Below are 17917 nucleotides of genomic sequence, written 5' to 3'. Positions count from 1 at the left end.
GTAATATTATTCCCCCTGCCTTCTGAAAGAGAGAAGTCGAGTGTTCTTTTGTTATGCGAGAAAATGGAAATATGTTGAATTTTCTTTATTCTTTCTTTATATCGTTGTACTCATGTGACATCACAAGCTATAGTAGTCTTTTCATCCAGCCGTGACTGAGCAGAAACTATAAAAATTCATAACTTTTGAATGGATTGTCCAATTTTGCTCAAACTCTCACTGATGTGTTCTCTTAATATTGCTGCATTCACTTAACCCACATGTCTATGAAGGTGAACTTGTCCTTTAAGTCTCCCTGATTCTGCAGGAGTCTCCCTGAAAATGTTAAAATCTGTTCATGTCTAAATAGGAGAATATTAAAATCTCCCTGATTTGGGAATTATTTTCGCCCACTGAAATGCATGTGACACACAGATATCTCCGCGATTGCTGTGTGGAATCTCCCTGATTTGGATGTGGGAATGTTGGCAGACCTGGTATTGTAACTGTAATATATACAACTAACAACTATAGTGTTACATTTACTTCCGGTTGTTTTTTTTTTTCTTCTCTAATCTTGTTAAAGGAAGGCTTTAGAATTAATGAAGCTCTTCATCATCTGTAGTAATTCAGGCAAATTCTGCCTCCGACATGTTGCTGGTTCCGCAAATGGTTTTGCAGAGTTCCAATGGAAATAGAGAATTATAGGTTAGACACACAGGTCACACACCTGAATTCAAGTTGTGGTCAACTCCACTTACTATGTCTGTTTTATCCGTACCAACCGATCGACCACAAGTAATGGCTGTGATTTGCCGCCTTTCGTTTAGTTTACCTTTACCTGAACGTTCATTACAAATTTAAGAATTTAAAGAGGCAATATTCTTCGAATACCTTTGCATTAAATCGTTAATGAAAATTCGTGAAATCCAAGGTGTATAATGTGCATGGCCTGCAACAGGCGTTAAAAAAAAAGACACGAACAGAACAAAAAAAAAGTTTCCGCATGTACCGCAAACCAATGTGTTTGATCTCGCCGCAAAGAGCTTCTCGAAACGCACGGGCCCACCCGCCAATCACGGCAGAAAACCACGCCCCTTTTTGTCACTTTTAATGGATACCGGTTTCAGAAAAATGCTCTAAGGCGTCCAGGGTGGTCGGCGATCTGTCAATAAAGGGCCCCCAAAGAGAGTGAGGGTTAGCTCTTTCACTGTGAAATCAATGAGTAAACATTCGATCCGCGCCACGAAAAAGGAATCCGGAGTGTGTCGCAGCGCGAGGAAAAGTTTCAAGAAAGCACCACCCATCTCCGATGACTGTCGGTCAGAAAGTTACTTTTCGTATTTGAACTGCGGCTGACGTAGAACTTCAGAGCCCCGGCAGTGAGGTGCAAAGTCGAGGAAAAGTTCAGTGGGTAGTTCTGTTGAAGTTGACGATAAAAGGGCTCTGACTCACCCGCGCCCTTTGAAAGCGTGTTCACCGACTTGAAGTTTATGGACCCCTCGCAAGCTATAGGCCGAACTGCGCCGGTGCACCTCCTATAAAAACTTGGCGGCACCACTGAAACTTAACCACTTATATTAGGTCGCCTGCTCATACTCCAGCGACAACGGCAATTTAATTGCGTTTCGACTTCGTTTGATGACATTGGTGGAGCTTTATGGATCAATACCTCAATTTCTAAACGATACTTGACTTTTCGATTTACTTCGAGCGAGCACTTAGACGTTCAAGGGTATATTTTGCTCCTCTCTCTCTCAATTGAATTGGCTAATTTTGGACTCATCGAATGTTGTCAAATGCACCACCAGACAAAATTGATTTTCTTTACTACTTTTTCTGCCACATTCCTCGAACTGTAAGCAAGGATCTTGTCAGGAACATCTGAGAGCAGTTGAAGATATTCCAGGATCAACCACATTTCCATCGTTGCGCGCTTCGCATGCAAAGCTTCGCAGCGATCGCCGCTAGAGACTCGCACCCAACACCGCCACTATGCCAGCAATGAGCGCCGAAGCTCTCCGCGCCCCAAACTACAACATCACGCACCTGCTAAACGCCGTACAGTCCGAGATGAACCGAGGGAGCGAGAAAGGGGACCCCAGCGAGAAGGGGCTGAAAGTTCGCCTGGAGGAGACCGAACTTTGGAAGAAATTCCACAAGCTAACCAATGAGATGATAGTCACAAAGAGTGGAAGGTATGATTTTACTCTCCTATATTTTACTCACTTTTATACTCAATTCATTTTTAAAATTGTTCAATGAACCTTCAAAAGGGTCGATTTGAGGCACCATGATGGTCAAGTAATAGTCAATGCATTGGGACGAACGTCTTATATCAAATTAGTTTTGAAATTTTGTTTAAATTGGATGGACAGACAAAATTAATGTATGACAGACCTGTTGCTGACGATGGAGATAAACTCTAAATAGTCTTTATTTTTGCAATACCATTGGACGGGGTATCATTTATAATATATTTGTGTGTGTGTTTGTGGGTGTTGAGTTTGTTTCATTCAGTCTTGGTTTCCATTTTTTCCAACAGCAGAATGATTGGTCTTTACGTAACAAGCTTTTACATAGGCTTGTCGCACAAAGAGTAAATCTCCTCGCCTGTTGCAATGACTGGCAATATTTGTCTCCCTATATTTTTTTCTCTCTTTTTTTTGTCAGATAGATATACGAATAGATATAAGAATAGATATTCAAACTTCCATGTTTCTCTGAGTAATTCGCGCAGAAATCCGAATATGATGTTAAAATTTTTGTTCATGAGTCTGTCAGCTATTGCTTTAAGTGTAAATGTTCTACTACGTAGGAAATATGAAACTTTCATCTCTTCAGAGCTAAAAGAAACGTCGGAAAACACTGGGATTGAATCATGGCATCAATACTCTATACTTAATTCATTTGTTATGAACGGCATTTTATATCTTATCAATGATTCATTACATTCCACCATTGTCGTGCAACTCTTTCACATCACTCTTGTAGAATTGAACGACATGAGAATTAGTCTTGCGTTATAAAGGTGGACAATATAGTCACGATAGTAGGTACAATTTTATTAAGTACCTTGTAATATTCCGATTAGTACGCTATTATAGTTTGCTTCTCTTTACACACACACACACACACACACATATATATATATATATATATATATATATATATATATATTCGATTAATGTTATATGGAATACTGCCAGGGAATTATTTGAGATTTCAGTGCATCGAAATCAATATATGAAGGGGTCGGTGCAATAAAGTGCTAACCCACACTTTTGTCAAAATTGAGTTACATGCATTTTCATGATCCTTATCCTTCACTCTAACCTCCCTGAAAATATCATAAATGAATTCAACCAATAAGATGGCAAAAAAATGCATGCATTCATGTTTTATTCATGTACAATGTATAGACTTTCCAAACACTCAACGGCGATTATCTCAAAATGACCATTGTGTGGGTTAGCACTATATTGCACCGACCCCTTCATATCAATGATTTTATTATATCACGTGAGACTCGACTGTCGTTCTCCTAATTTCATTGATCTTATACTGATATACTTCCTAAGAAATTCATGCCCACTTGGAAATGGTTGTACAAAACATGTCAAAACAGTTCTTTTTAGATCTTGCGTTTTTTTTTTACTCATTTCCAAATTGACTTTGCAATAAAGCAATAACTGTCGCGATTAGATTGGACGACTTAATTCAAACATAGCGAATTAAACTAATCTGCTCAAGATCTTCAAGAATATAAGTGAAAAGCGCTTCACACTCGCTACCGTAGAGCATTTATGCTTCGTCTTAATGTTCGACCATTCTGAAGCAAGTCTGAATATCAATCTATTCCCCCTTTACACATTGTTTGTCGAGCACGTATTCGATCACTGCCTTCGTTGATCAAACTTAATGTTCATCCCCCGCGATGGGGGTTATCGCTGCATGCACAGTGTCTTCCCGTAGATCAACACCAAATCCAAATCAACCTGTTTCCGCCACTTGCAACTGATTAAACATCAAAAAGAAAACTTACACACATCGTTGTGAAAACTGACACCCGCGGGCAACCTACGAGCTCCCAAAGGCAAGCGAATGGGCGAGGAGTACGTCTGCACACACAATATACAAGGATCTCCCTGTAACTTTCCTTCTAGACGAGCGCGAAATGAGAGCAGACAAATTAGCACGTGTGATACTTTTAACTTAGCACTGTTTGCACACGGTTCAATTCTGTTCAAAGTTTGAAAAGAAAGACTTATTAAACTATAGAAAGGATGGTATTAAATCAATCTGAGTGTTGCAACTGATTGACAAATTGCCCTACATCGACGTAAATAAGCACTGAATTGATCAGTGTTTTTTAGTAGTAGCCATGATAAAAAAATCATGGGCGTACATACTCGAGCAGGATTCGAACCTACGGTTATCAGGAGGTCGTAGGTTCGAATCCTGCTCGAGTATGTACGCCCATGATTTTTTTATCATGGCTACTACTAAAAAACACTGATCAATTCAGTGCTTATTTACGTCGATGTAGGGCAATTTGTCAATCAGTTGCAATGAAAACATCTCGACGGAAGAAATTCATGAATTTAAATAATCTGAGTGTTTTCCTTCAGCACCCATGGTGTGCTTCAGTAGGGGAATATTCGGTAGTTTTCATTAAAACTATTGATTACCTGAAATTTACGTTTGTTTATGCTTTAATTTAAGCATCTCTTCATTCTTTTTGTTTTGTCATCATCGCCACTATGAGTTAACTTTGTTTTTTTTTTTTAAGAATTGCGTCATTCTTTTAAAAAGTACGAAATACGAATTGAATAAAATTAATTAAACATTTGTCAGAAGCAAAATGCATATCAACCATATGTCTCTGAAATTTACGAAGTTTGATGAACAGTAGATTATCAGTCGACTTACCTGATAGACTTTGAAAAAAGAATAACTTCAACATCAGCTTAGGTGAGGATTGATCTGAAGTAGATTACAAGATTCTGGTCCCCCTCCCGCACAGACACCATCCATTTAAACAAACAAACAAACAAACAAACAAACAAACAAACAAACAAACAAAAAATCGTTACAAAAGAAGAGAAAAATTGTACTCCATTCCATGACAATGTCTTACATTGTACGTATACTTCCAGTCGGGTTATCCACTTTTATGTGGCAGCGTTATGGTTGTGGTCAATAATTGATATAATTTCATTGCATCTGACTCATTGTACAGCTACAGGATTTTTTTTTTTTTTGGAAAGAAAATAACAAGCAATCGAATGAACTTCATCTATAGCTCTCATTGACAGTATGAACACAATAACCAAACATATCGCTGCAATCTATGATTCAAAATCATTGACGTGTTTTATATTATGACGTATATGAATTCATCTTTGATTCCAAGAAGTCGTCGGGGCAGTACTGTAAGAATAGAGATTGAAGATGATTTAAAACACTTGTTTATTCTTAGTAATTTTGTCACGATAAACTTAAAGCGGAAACTGTCCTCTTATATTCCCAGTCTACTTCATACCCTGTTAAATATCCTCATTTAAACTTCAACTAAGTATGTTATCCTTTTCCCCGACATCATTGTTTCCACTATTTTCAAAACTGGAGGGTTAAACTACCCACTCCAATCCCCAAGAGATTCCAAACATTATGATCCAACTGCAAACTTTGCAACATTGTGAAATAGAAAAAAAATGATGGATGCATCGTGAATCACATTCGTATATTTTGACCAAAGATATTGAAATCAACGTTTGCCTCTCTGCACGGAGATAATAACAGACATAATGAGAAATACAGCGGCAATCTTAGTGTTTCTCAACTCGCAGACTGTCCCTGTGTAAAATATATTAGATTTTAGAAACAGTTTGGGGATGATTGATACAAATGACTTTGTTTACATGGCAATAATTTCAACATTTCATTTTTCGTGACATGTTCACTGAGTACGTCGATAGGCCTACAGATTAAGGAAGCAGAAAAAAAAAATGTATTCTGTTCGTAGTTATCAGGCGTAATATGGTAATTGGAATAGGCCTATTTTTTAGATATAAATAGTGATATTTAAAAAGTTTAGGTATGTTATAGAAATAAATGCCGTAAGCACAAGGGAGAAAAAAAAAACCCCGATGCTTCCATGCCAGCATGCTATGTGTCCACCAGTCATGCTGCCAGGCATTGGTGCGTTTTGAAATCATCCTCATCACCTTTATACACTATTTCTGTAACACTCAGTGATATCATTAAAATTGACCCTATAGAAAGATGCAATCAAATATAATAGTCAGAAAATCAAACGTAAGTCAGGTAGGCCAGAGACTTAAGTTTGATTTTCTGACTTAACTTTGATGTCAACTTTTAGGATATCATTTTGTGTAATGTGCTCTTTGATTGAGAATTATTTTCATGTCCCCTTCACCTTCTTTCTACCCTATCCCCTCCTCCTCCTTCTCCTCCTCGTCCCCCTCCTCGTCCTCCTCCTTCTTCCTGCGACCTCCCCCAGGCGAATGTTCCCCGTCCTCTCTATCAGCATCGCCGGCCTCGACCCGAACGCCATGTACTCGGTGCTGCTGGACTTCTCGGCGGCCGACGACCACCGCTGGAAGTACGTGAACGGCGACTGGGTGCCCGGGGGCAAGCCCGACGCCTCCCCTCCGACCACCGCCTACATCCACCCGGACTCGCCCAACTTTGGCGCGCACTGGATGAAGCAAGCGGTCAACTTCAGCAAAGTAAAGCTCTCCAACAAACTGAACGGCAGTGGACAGGTGCGTCAAAAAAGAATTCATACTATATAATTATGTATACACCGATTCATTCACGATAAGTTCATTGTATACGTCGTGTTTACCTCGGAGGCACATTACCACTTGCAATATTCAACTTACAAAAAGAAAAAAAAAATATGCGTGAAAACCTGAAAAGCTGCATAACTCTTACAAAGTATTATCAATGACTTGTTTGAGTGTTCCAACTCTACGTCATATCAGTATGCCACGAAGTTATTGCATGAATTGCTGTTGTTGTTGTGTTTGTTTTTGTTTTAATTTTTTTTTGTTTTGTTTTTACAACCAATGATCTAGTTGGTATACCCTATTTGTGCTTTAAAAATTTGACAGAAAGTTTACTGGTTTTTGTTTTCTCAGTTAAGAAATCGGATAAGATAGTTCAAGATTTTCCAATTATTCAGTAAAGTAAACAACTGTATCAACATGCAACTTCGCATGGCATCCGCAACTAAATCATTTTCGTCTTTTTATTTGCTTTATATCGATTTACCCCCAATAAATACATATACATTTTTTTTCAAAATTGTTGACATTAGGTATAAATGCATGGTGGTACATTATTTTATTTAATCTTCTTTCTTTTTGCGAGCTACATGGAATTTATACAACTGATTACAAGTATAATTTATCAAAATGATAAATTTTTCCTTTAATTTTTGTGACGTCATAGGTGATGCTGAATTCCCTTCACAAATACGAGCCCAGAATTCACATCATCAGAGTTGGGGGAAGGGAGAAACAGAGACTGGTTGGCAGCTACTCATTTCAGGAAACACGCTTCATTGCCGTCACAGCGTATCAAAACGAAGATGTGAGTATCACCAGTCTATTTTTATTTTCACGAAGTGTGTGTTGCCAGTTTCATTGATGCGTTCCGTTAGTCATAACGGATGTGTGCTGTTGATTATGTGTTTGCTTGATAGCAAATCGTTGTCCTCAAAGTCATTATCAACGGATGTACTTGATCGTGTTTTTGTCACGGCCTTCGCATTAATTACAACACATTTATGAGAAATATTGAAGTTGAAGTACGCTGTTCGTACGTGAAGTTTAGTACAGCTCAAGCAATAATGACCATTGATCGAAGTTATCAAGGAGATTTTTTTTTTTTTTTTGTTAAAGAAGGCGAATACTTGATTTCACCAAATCAACTTAAACTTATATTTTAGAACATATGAGATAGAATCGGCGTGACCATGGTGACAGTGTAACTTCACGGAACATGCCACACATGAAAACGGATTTTAAAAAACCCTTGCAGAAATAGACAGATTAGTTAGAAGGAGAAAGAAAAACTATAGCTCTAAAATACGCATTTGTTTAAGTGGAGATCAACGGTAGCTAATGTTGAATAAACAATTCTATAATCCGAATAGATTCTTGTTACAATCCCGCTTTATACCAGTCATGCCGACTAACGTCAACTCCCAAGTTCGATCTGTCGGTAGGAGCTACTTTATGCCGTCATCGCCCAACTACGAACGAGCTTACTATCAATGAATCAATGACATAAAGTAGATAACTCTTCAACACACACACACACACACACACACACACACACACACACACACACACACACACACACATACACACCGTTTCCATGGTAACCGAACAAACAGTGGAAACACCGCAATCCACTTATTGAGCAAGGCTTCAGATAGACTTGCTCTCTGAAATCCAAAATGATCTTCAGCGATCATCTTCTTTGAGAACATTATATTCATGCGCATTAATTTCATCAAAGACAGCGATAAATTGTCTTTTTGAATGCTGACAAAACATATAATAATTTTAATGCATAATGCTTATTCGGAGGGGAAAACGCTTCTATAGGAAGGATAAGTATTTTAAAATAGAAGTATTTTCAACAGCAATTCGATCCTTCAAAATGTTCTGAATTGACATCAAATATGTTCGCCTATAATTTCATCAACATTTTGGTGTTTTGTTTGTTTTGTTTTGTTTTGTTTTGTTTTGGATTTTTTTTTTTTTTTTGCTCGCGAATATGATTCCCTCTGTAATGAATTGAGAGATTAAGACAAAGATTCTTCGTTAGATAATATAACATTATCTTGAAAATAAGAGGTTGTCTTTGCCGGATAGCAATCACACGCTATCAGTTCTCTTATGGTTTGTTCCACTTGACTGAAATGATTAATCAGCATTCGATTCATGAAATGTGATATTTGGCTTTGCATGTTCATTCTGGTCATCTTTCATCATTTCACTCAGAGACAATTTCTGATCAATTAATTCTCAGACTGTTATAATAACGCATTAAAATCATTTCGCTTTGTGTATTCAGTGTGGCGTGTAAATACAGAGAATGTTGTTCGTGCATATTCTGTGTGAAAGGGATCCTAATAGATTGAACATGAAATACGCGAATACGTTTACGCTGCGACTACTTTTAACACACACACACACAAAAAAAAAAAAAAAAATCGTAGGGAAAGGAGTTATGCCAGAGCCGTTCTATCAATACTACGAGAGGAGAATGTAATTAGCGATCACTGCATTGTAACAACCCACCCACTATTATACGGGAATGTCATTGCCCTCGGATATCGATTTTCGGTTTTCGTGTTAGCTTTTGCAAGCTAATACGCTTTTACTACACATACATCAATGTGTAATGTCTGCGTGATAAACAACGTGTCCTAGGAAATACACCTCTCATTTGACGCTCTGTTTCCCCTTATGTTACACCCAAGGCGATGCAAGTAGAATGCTAGTTTGATTTCGACGCTTCTCAGTTTCTGTTCTTTTATTTTTTATGTCCAGATTATGTTAAATAACGAAAATAGGCAATTCGTAACATCGTCTCTCTCTCTGTCCTATAAAAAAGAAGAAGAGACTTCTTTTGATCTCTTTTTAACCCCGCCAAAGGAAGCGTTGCACAGCGATTCCTATGATAGACAACAACAGAAGTGCAATAACAATAAAACGCCCCTATACCCTTAAGGAGCATGATTATGGCAGCTTTCGTTGGCATCCTTCCCTTTTTCCATTTTCAGCCCCTTTGTACAGAGCACGCGGAATTAAAGTGCCGCTCAATCTCTGGCAGGCTTTAAAATCGCGTAAAGGTTCATCCCTATTGGGCGGACATTTAGATGTCTGGTGTGGATTTATCGGTGGACAATGCGACGAATTTGGGCGACAATCGCGCATTCAAGGAAAGCTCTTTATTGGGATGTCAATACGTGGTTGGGTCGGGAGAGGGAAAGAGGATAGAGAAGGGGGAGGGGGAGGAGGGTTGGAAAAAGGAGGGAATGAGGGTTTAGGATGTCAACGAAGTTGGTTATACACGGTCCAAGCCAAGCACAAACGCGAAAGCGATGGAGTGCCGTTGACGATTTGATTGACCCGACTTTCCAAAAACTAAACCAATGGATCCCCTCATAAACAAAAATAACAATGTAACCATTGCCTGTCAAAAAAAAAAAAGAAAAAAAAAAGAAGAAAATGAGAGGACATAATGATGCAAGATGAAAAGTCCGGGATAAGAGAAGAATATGAAATCATATACACTGAATAAAGCCTTTGGAAATCCAACAACAACAACAACAACAACAACAACAAGTTGACAGAGCTAATAATAGGAGGGAAATCAATATGAATAATACAGTTAATACAGTTCAATTAACGATGGAGCAGAAAAGGCTTTTCATAAAGTTCACACCAATAAGGAAAAAAAAAGAAAAAATGTGGATAATTATGATTTTCGAAGGGATGTGTGAATCATTCATCATTTCGACAGTTAAAGATATTCATGAAAACCACATTAATGGGATTGAATATTTCCTTTATCACAGGGAAGATAATATAGAGGGACGTAGAAAGAGAGAGAAAAAAAAATATGTAGTGTATGTGCTTCTGTCTGTATATGTACGGTACAAATCTGTCACTTTACATTTGACGAATTTTCTTCTTATATCTGGATATGAACCAAAAAAGAGAGAAATTTCCGGTGTAATTGTGTAATATGTCCATCGAAATACGAACACATTATACATTGTACCTATAATATCCCAACAAAAGCAAAAAGAAATGCCAGTCCGTGCTTTGGATTACATTATGGCTTCTCTCGTGCTTATTATACATTATGATATATCATAATATATCATATCATATCATTATCATATCTTCTTTCATTCTCTTTTCAGATCACTCAGCTGAAAATCAAATACAATCCTTTCGCCAAGGCTTTCCTCGACATAAAAGACAAGTGAGTATTTTATCAAGATGCTTCCAAATGTAAGATTTTGTTTGTTATATTTTTGACTGGTGACTGTCTTTAACAAATAACACCTCGCAGTTGATTCACTTGGTATACGCAGTTGCTAAAGAAGCCGGTGGTTTGCCGATATTTGATGAAAACTGAATTCAAACTTATACACATTCGTCATGTATGTCCTTTTATAGTCACCTGCTAAAAGACGTACTCCGGTAACTTGTTATTTTACCATGACGGACCGATATCTTGAGCTTGTGTGGTGTACATTCAAAGACACATGTTTTCCTACACGAAGTCACCACGACCATCCCGTAGATAAATTCTGTTCCACTCGATGTGATATTCGGTTTACACATTTCCTTTCGTAGGTGCAATCTTGATGATATTGCAAAATAAGTATTCGTATGATTATCTAGAAAAGACAGCTAATGCAGGCATTGTACGACCGGATTGTACGATATAGACAGCCGTCATGGAAATTTAATTACCTGTATCGTAGTTCGACAAAATGTAGTCTCACACTATAATATTAATGGTGCAACAACAGCAATATAGTTGAAACAAAAGCCTAGATATCGCTCGAAGTCAAAAGCCATATATCGCTCGATGTCAACAATCGATTCGATCTTTATCCTTCCACAGAAACGAGGGACACGAGCTGTTTGACGATAGCCACGATCTTCAGGGATCGCGATACCCACAGTGTGAGTATGATAAGATAGCTGTCAAATCGCAGTACTATTGACTTACATCGTCTGTCGCTAGTTGATAATTGATGATTTATTGTATGTGGTAATTCTAAGAGGATGTAAAGCATAAGCCAAGCTATAAATATGTAAATGCTAGTCTGCATTTTGTCGTTAGTAATAGTTTTCGGGGTTTACTTGTATTCGGATCCAATTTCTTCGATTAACATCTGTCATAGACACTGGCTGAAAAGGTTTAATGAAATGTTTATTAGTTTGTCTTTACCCTGTTGTTTTTCGAACTATTATAGGCCTACTAGTGATGAGAAGTTATGATACATATCTAAAAATGTGTTATTTTATCGACCCCAATCTACACAACTAAAAAAAAATCCCCATTATACAAGCATCTGTTTTCTGTTATAGATAGTAATTCTACTCTTCATGGGATTTAATCCTCCTTTTGAGGTGTTGAATGTCTCGTTTGATTTTATAGAGGTAAAATATTTGGTTGGAAAGAAAAACAAACGAGCTATAAGGAAGCGTAATATAAGAAATGTATAAAGAAGGAGCTTCCTTTCTCTTATTTCATCAATAACTGAAATGTAAAATCATGTAAAGCAAAATGACTAGCACGTTTTCATCCTCGACTCTTTCGTAGTTTCGTCTGTATAAGACTGAGGGTTATTGCCTTCTGTAAACACGTTCGTCTTATCGAATTCTTAGATTGGACACGAAGGTCTCTTCGGACCCTTTTCTAATCAATTCTTACAAGATATTGTTTGACAGGCTGCTTTTTATGCCGTTTATTCTAGAAGTCAATGCAGATATTTGCTCAATTCTTTTTTACTCCCGAAATTCTTGCTCTTGATACATACAACTCAGTGGGCGGTTGGTTCCTGCCTAGCTCGGGAGCGTTCGGCCCGACTCCGCACCAGTTCGCCCCCTCCCTCGGTCTTCCGTCGCACGCGGGCTGCGAGCGGTACGGCGGGCTACGGAGCCACCGCGCCTCCCCATACCCTCCACCACCTTACCACCAGAAGTACTCCACACCTGGTACGTTCAACAAGATCTTAATATACTGGTACACACATTCTTCTTTACCAACGCACTGGTTTTATTGAAAATGTTTTTGTCGCCATTTTCGGTTTTGTCTTTGTTGTTTGGTGTCGTTATATTCAGTATGCATGTATCATGGTTATCGTTTTGGATTTTTTTTTTTTTTTGCCTTCTGCTTTGCTGTCAAATAGTTTCTATAACTTTATTGTGCTGAGTGTGGTTTCTTCATCGCGTGAAACAACTTTTGAATAACAATGATATTAAAGAGTCCATGACTGACTTGAATTAATCGTTTGTTTGGTTCTGTGTGTCTCAGTAACTATCTCTGACTGTCATCTGTTAACTTTCCTGTTTTACAGCTGTTTGTGTCTGTAATTTCACTTGCAAATGTGTTATTAAGTCACTGTTATTTACGACATTAATAATTGTAATTTCATCTTCCAAATGTTACCAAATAAAGTTATCAAAATCTACAATGCTCGGACGACAGAGCGTAGACATTATTGTGGGGGCGTTTCATCAACGAGTTCGTCGGAGATTTCACCGACAAATTTGCTATCAGCCAATCAGACCAAGGATTTCATTAGCTTTTAACAGTTGTCAGTGTAAATCCTTGCGTCTGATTGGCTGATAGCAAATTCGTCGGTGAAAACCTCCGACGAACTCGTTGATGAAACGCCCCCCTGTATTCATTATACCACTCGTTGATGATGTACACAGCACTCCGCAGCTGCGAGCTGCCAGACCCAAAACGCGGCTGTCATCAAAATTGTGTAAAAGGGTTTGAATGACGAGCGCATACACTACACTATTATTACGTTGGTCAATTCTTCATCTGAGTCTATGAGTACGATTAAGAGGGGGATAAAACTCAAACGATTGTGCTTCGCTCTAGTCATGAATGGAATCTGAGCGAGTGATCCCGTCCGCTTTCTATACCCCGAGTGGAAACATTAAAAGATCGACACTTACAAGCCTGGTGAATTACATGGGCATTCGCGGGTGGGACTAGGGGAATATCTCGCACGGGGGGCCTGCACTTTTTTCTGTCTTTTTTAGTAACAGCATAACCACTTTGGCTAAACAACAATGTCAGGGTATCGTAAACCTAACGCCGTAAAATTTGGTAGAAGCGGAAATACAAAATCTTTAGGTGGTGTCGGTGGTAAACAAGTGACGTCAAAGCGAATGCAAACGCGGGATCATAAAAAGATCAGGCAACCTCGATGAATTTTTTGGTAAATATATTTAGTCAGAAAGCCATTTTTCAAGTGATAGGGAAGACTTCACGACAATTTCTTTTTTACAAGAAAACACAAATGAATTTAAGTATTCGTCCTAGCTACGGTGCCATTGTCATATACAATTTTGCGCTTAATTGCTCGTAATTCTGCACCACTTACTAGTAAGTTAGGACATATGAGTACCATGCAGCCTTATCTGTTTTATAATGTGATCAACGCAACTGCAGTCGAAGCATTTTTTTTTTTTTTTGACAGACTAAACATTTTACTGGAAGAGAACGAAACAAAGGAGGTCGGGAGACTATAAATATTTCTGCCCGTGAATGATTATAGGGAAACATTAAAAAAAAACAACAACTAAAGTCAAAGCTGACACATTTATGATGAACAAAAGAATGAATACCTACCTCATTAGCGAAATGGGGAGTCAATTATAAATGAATTGCTTTAAAACATTGCTTTAACACTCTTTGACACACACACACTCATCCTGCTCCCTACCCCCCCCCCCCCCAAAAAAAAAAAAAAACCTAGACGATTATATCATAACATGGTAAAATAAACTCGAGCCGATAGAGTAAATACTTCTGATCTCTATATGTATTTACATGCCATCAAAAACTGTCTGATGATTTTATTTTTTGCAATGATATATAGTTGAAAAGAAAGCAAACTGAAGCGAAAACCAATTATCAATCAATCGAAGTAGGAATTAATCAGAATACACTGAAGATGAACTCTCGCCTGTAAATGCTATGTATGGGGCTGGAGGCAAAGAATGTGGTTTGCGGTGTAGCTTCTTCTTTGATTGTTTGTGGTGTAAAAGCTGGCTAAAGTGTCTTTCAAAGATAACAGAATGAGGTGTGTCTTATTATTGTCATTCCGCTGGCATCGCCTTTTTCCCATTGTGTCTATGTGCGGCGTCCGTTTTTGTTACCATTCCAGAGGTGTAATGAATTTCTTTTCGGCGAAAAATACGAATAGTGAACAGAAGCCTGTAATGTACCGCCGTTCATGTTTAAACTATAGTCTTGTCACACCTAAACATGCCAACCAAACTGTTATACAGCAACGATTAGGTTGTCAGTGATTTTAAAACGGGTCTGTTAAAGCAGCTTTTCGTAACATTTCGTTGGGTTGCTAATGGCAAAAGTATGCAACCAAGCGTTGACTACAATCATATTACGTCCAACTTTCGGTCCACACATTTTATAGATACATTAAAGGTGACACCATTTTAAGCCAGTCCGTGTTTTGATTCGTACCCGGGGATTCGTAATACGATTGTATCATCGGCATTGGGTCATATCGATTGATTTAACATCCATGATAGGAGAAGTATGTCCCATCTAGCATTGCACGGACAATCAAATCGTTTTAAGCTTTGACATATTGAGATATTCGGGGAAAAAGATAAGAAAACAGAGACAGGTAAACCATCTGGAGCCCGCAATTTATTATACACCCGATTTCCGCCCGGCAGAATAGGGATAGATTTCAGGGATGCTATGTTGACACTATTACCTGACCAAAACAAGGCAGTTCCGCACTCCGCAGCCTTTGATCTCACGATTTCCCCGCCGTAATTAATAAAATAAAAGTTCGGTGTGTCGTCTGGGTGTTCGAGGCAGCGCTCAATATACCACACCGCGTGAAAAGGCGTCGAGTCCTTCGCTTCTCCCTATACATTTTATCCTCCTATTCCGCTTGATAAGAGATAGGTGAAAATAAAAGCGAGAAGGAAAAAAATCCAATCCCGATTACGCGACGTAGTCTTTTCAAGTTTATTTTACACCGGTCAATTAAAACGAAAATCATTGTCAACCAAACAATAGGTCGGCACGACATCAAAAGCGCGGGCGCAAAAAGAAAAGACAAAATATATAAGGGGGATCTCTTCCACGGAGATCAAATGGGAGTGAGTCACGACCAAATAAAAAGGATTTACGACACAGTTTTGGAGCTGTATGTTTTCAAGTTCCAAATTTGTGGGAATGCGTGGGTCTTTCTCTTCGTTTATAAACGTTTTATATTGGAAGGGAAGGCAAACATTATTCAGCCTTCCACCACGCGAATGAGACCATCTGCGAGTGTCTCACTGCATATAGTTTGTGACTGTTCAGGCGTAGGCCGCAACTGGGCTGACCGAAAAACCACATTGATAGGCAGTGAATTCCTTGTAGCGTCATCATCCTCATCAGCTGAGACCTGATTCCAGCCCTTTCCGTTTAGAATATCGCTTTGGTATCTAAGATCATTATAGGAACATACAATGTAGATAATAACGTAACGCAGTCCTTCTGACAGTACTCTTGAGCTGTAGGTTGTTACAGAAACTGATCAGTCGTCTTAGGTAATGCACATTAGATTTGAATCTGAAGAAGTTATTATTCATTATGTCTTGCCATTAAAGATTCACCCTTAAAAAAAAGATGTACAACTTCAAAACTTGCTACAGTGAAATACAGAAAAAAACATTAATCGTGTTCATAACAATTACTGTGTAAACAGAAATCCACCAAAATATTCGTCAGTTACTTTGTGTGTGCTGTGTTTTCAATTTGTGTAACGGTAACCAACTTTCAGTGTAACAACTGCCGTGACAAAAGTATGTACTGATTGCACCATGTAATTTTTTTTTGCAACTTTTCGACATAAATCTTTTTCCCTCCTATACTTGTCATGACTGTATGAATGATAACTCTCCATTCTTTTGTGAGTGTTCCAAATTAATGGAGCATAGAGTTCCATTAACCCATTTTTCTATTATTTTCTATGAAATTGACACTAAAATGTTTGCGATATCTTCAGTAAAAAGGTCACACTTTTTGTCACCTTTTTTGTTTGTTCCAAAGTTAATGATGAAATCTCTGCTGCTTGTTCTCATAGGTACGGGCTACGGCACGGATGTCTCGCCCGGTCTCTCCAGTAGTTTGTCGCTACTAGCCGCCGATGGTTGGTCAACCTTGGCCAACGCAACTTCGGGTGCTAACGGCATGTCGCCCGCCGGCAGCCAGTACGGGGGTATGTGGCCCAGCTCCGCAGCGACCAGCGGTTTCTCGCATGTAAGCTCGTCGCAATCGCACCTGTCGTCTGGTCTCTTCCGCAACGCTCACGCGGCCGCTCACCATCACAACCCCACTACGTCTTCTAGTGGCGCCGTGCCGGTTGCTACGTGCATGTCGTCTGCTGCGATAACGACCGCCTCCGTGTCCAACGCTGATAGCCATCCCGCCATGGCGCCGATATCGGCGCCAATTAGCGCAGGTAACGCACACGACTTGACCGCCTCGCCCAGCGCGGCGCAATGCCATCAAGCCAGCTACCATGACACTTTCCCCACGGACATTACAAACAGCTCTGTCGGTTTGGATGTGGCGGGCTATGGTGGCTGTAATACGCCTCACCATCATCAAAACTCCTCTCATCAACTCATTGGCAAAAGTGCTTCTGCGTGGAACCCTTTAACGCCACCATCTGTGTAGAAGGAAAAACAGGGAAAGAAGCAGTAAAGAGAAACAACATTACTACATGAAAAATGTGAGCGGTGTCGTACTGAATGACTCTATAACATAGAAATCTTGGTTTGGCGCTGACTATACAATTTTTACATAGTTGGATTTGTATTCGTTATCATTTAGCAATGCTTGTTGAATGACTTATTTTCATGGACATGCTTCTTCAAACATTCATGCATTCTGCTCTGATGTTGTCTTATAAACGTCGCTAATGTACTTGAGTTCAATGATCTAATCTCTTATCTAATTATTTTATATTGTCGTTGATTCGCTTTGGATGTATTTCTTCGTGAAAACCGAAAGCTACTTAATGTGCAGAACTCACGCACAAAGATTAATTTGGAACAATAGATGGGATTTGATATAACACTTAATTGTAGAC

At 38.8% G+C, this 17917-nt stretch overlaps 1 protein-coding gene across 1 annotated transcript; it reads left to right on the top strand.

Moving 5' to 3' along the window:
* The first annotated feature begins 1974 nt into the window (after positions 1-1974).
* LOC140242717 (T-box transcription factor T homolog) lies at positions 1975-17715 on the top strand. The gene is made up of 7 exons (XM_072322477.1): positions 1975-2177; positions 6506-6770; positions 7462-7602; positions 10958-11019; positions 11671-11732; positions 12600-12770; positions 16907-17715. Exons 1-7 carry the CDS (start codon positions 1975-1977, stop codon positions 17500-17502), a joined length of 1500 nt encoding a protein of 499 aa, XP_072178578.1. The 3' UTR covers positions 17503-17715.
* The last annotated feature ends 202 nt before the right edge of the window (positions 17716-17917 follow it).

This window comes from Diadema setosum, chromosome 19 (genome assembly GCF_964275005.1).
Source record: "Diadema setosum chromosome 19, eeDiaSeto1, whole genome shotgun sequence".
Lineage (NCBI taxonomy): Eukaryota > Metazoa > Echinodermata > Echinoidea > Diadematoida > Diadematidae > Diadema > Diadema setosum.
This window is presented reverse-complemented; position numbering and strand designations above follow the sequence as displayed.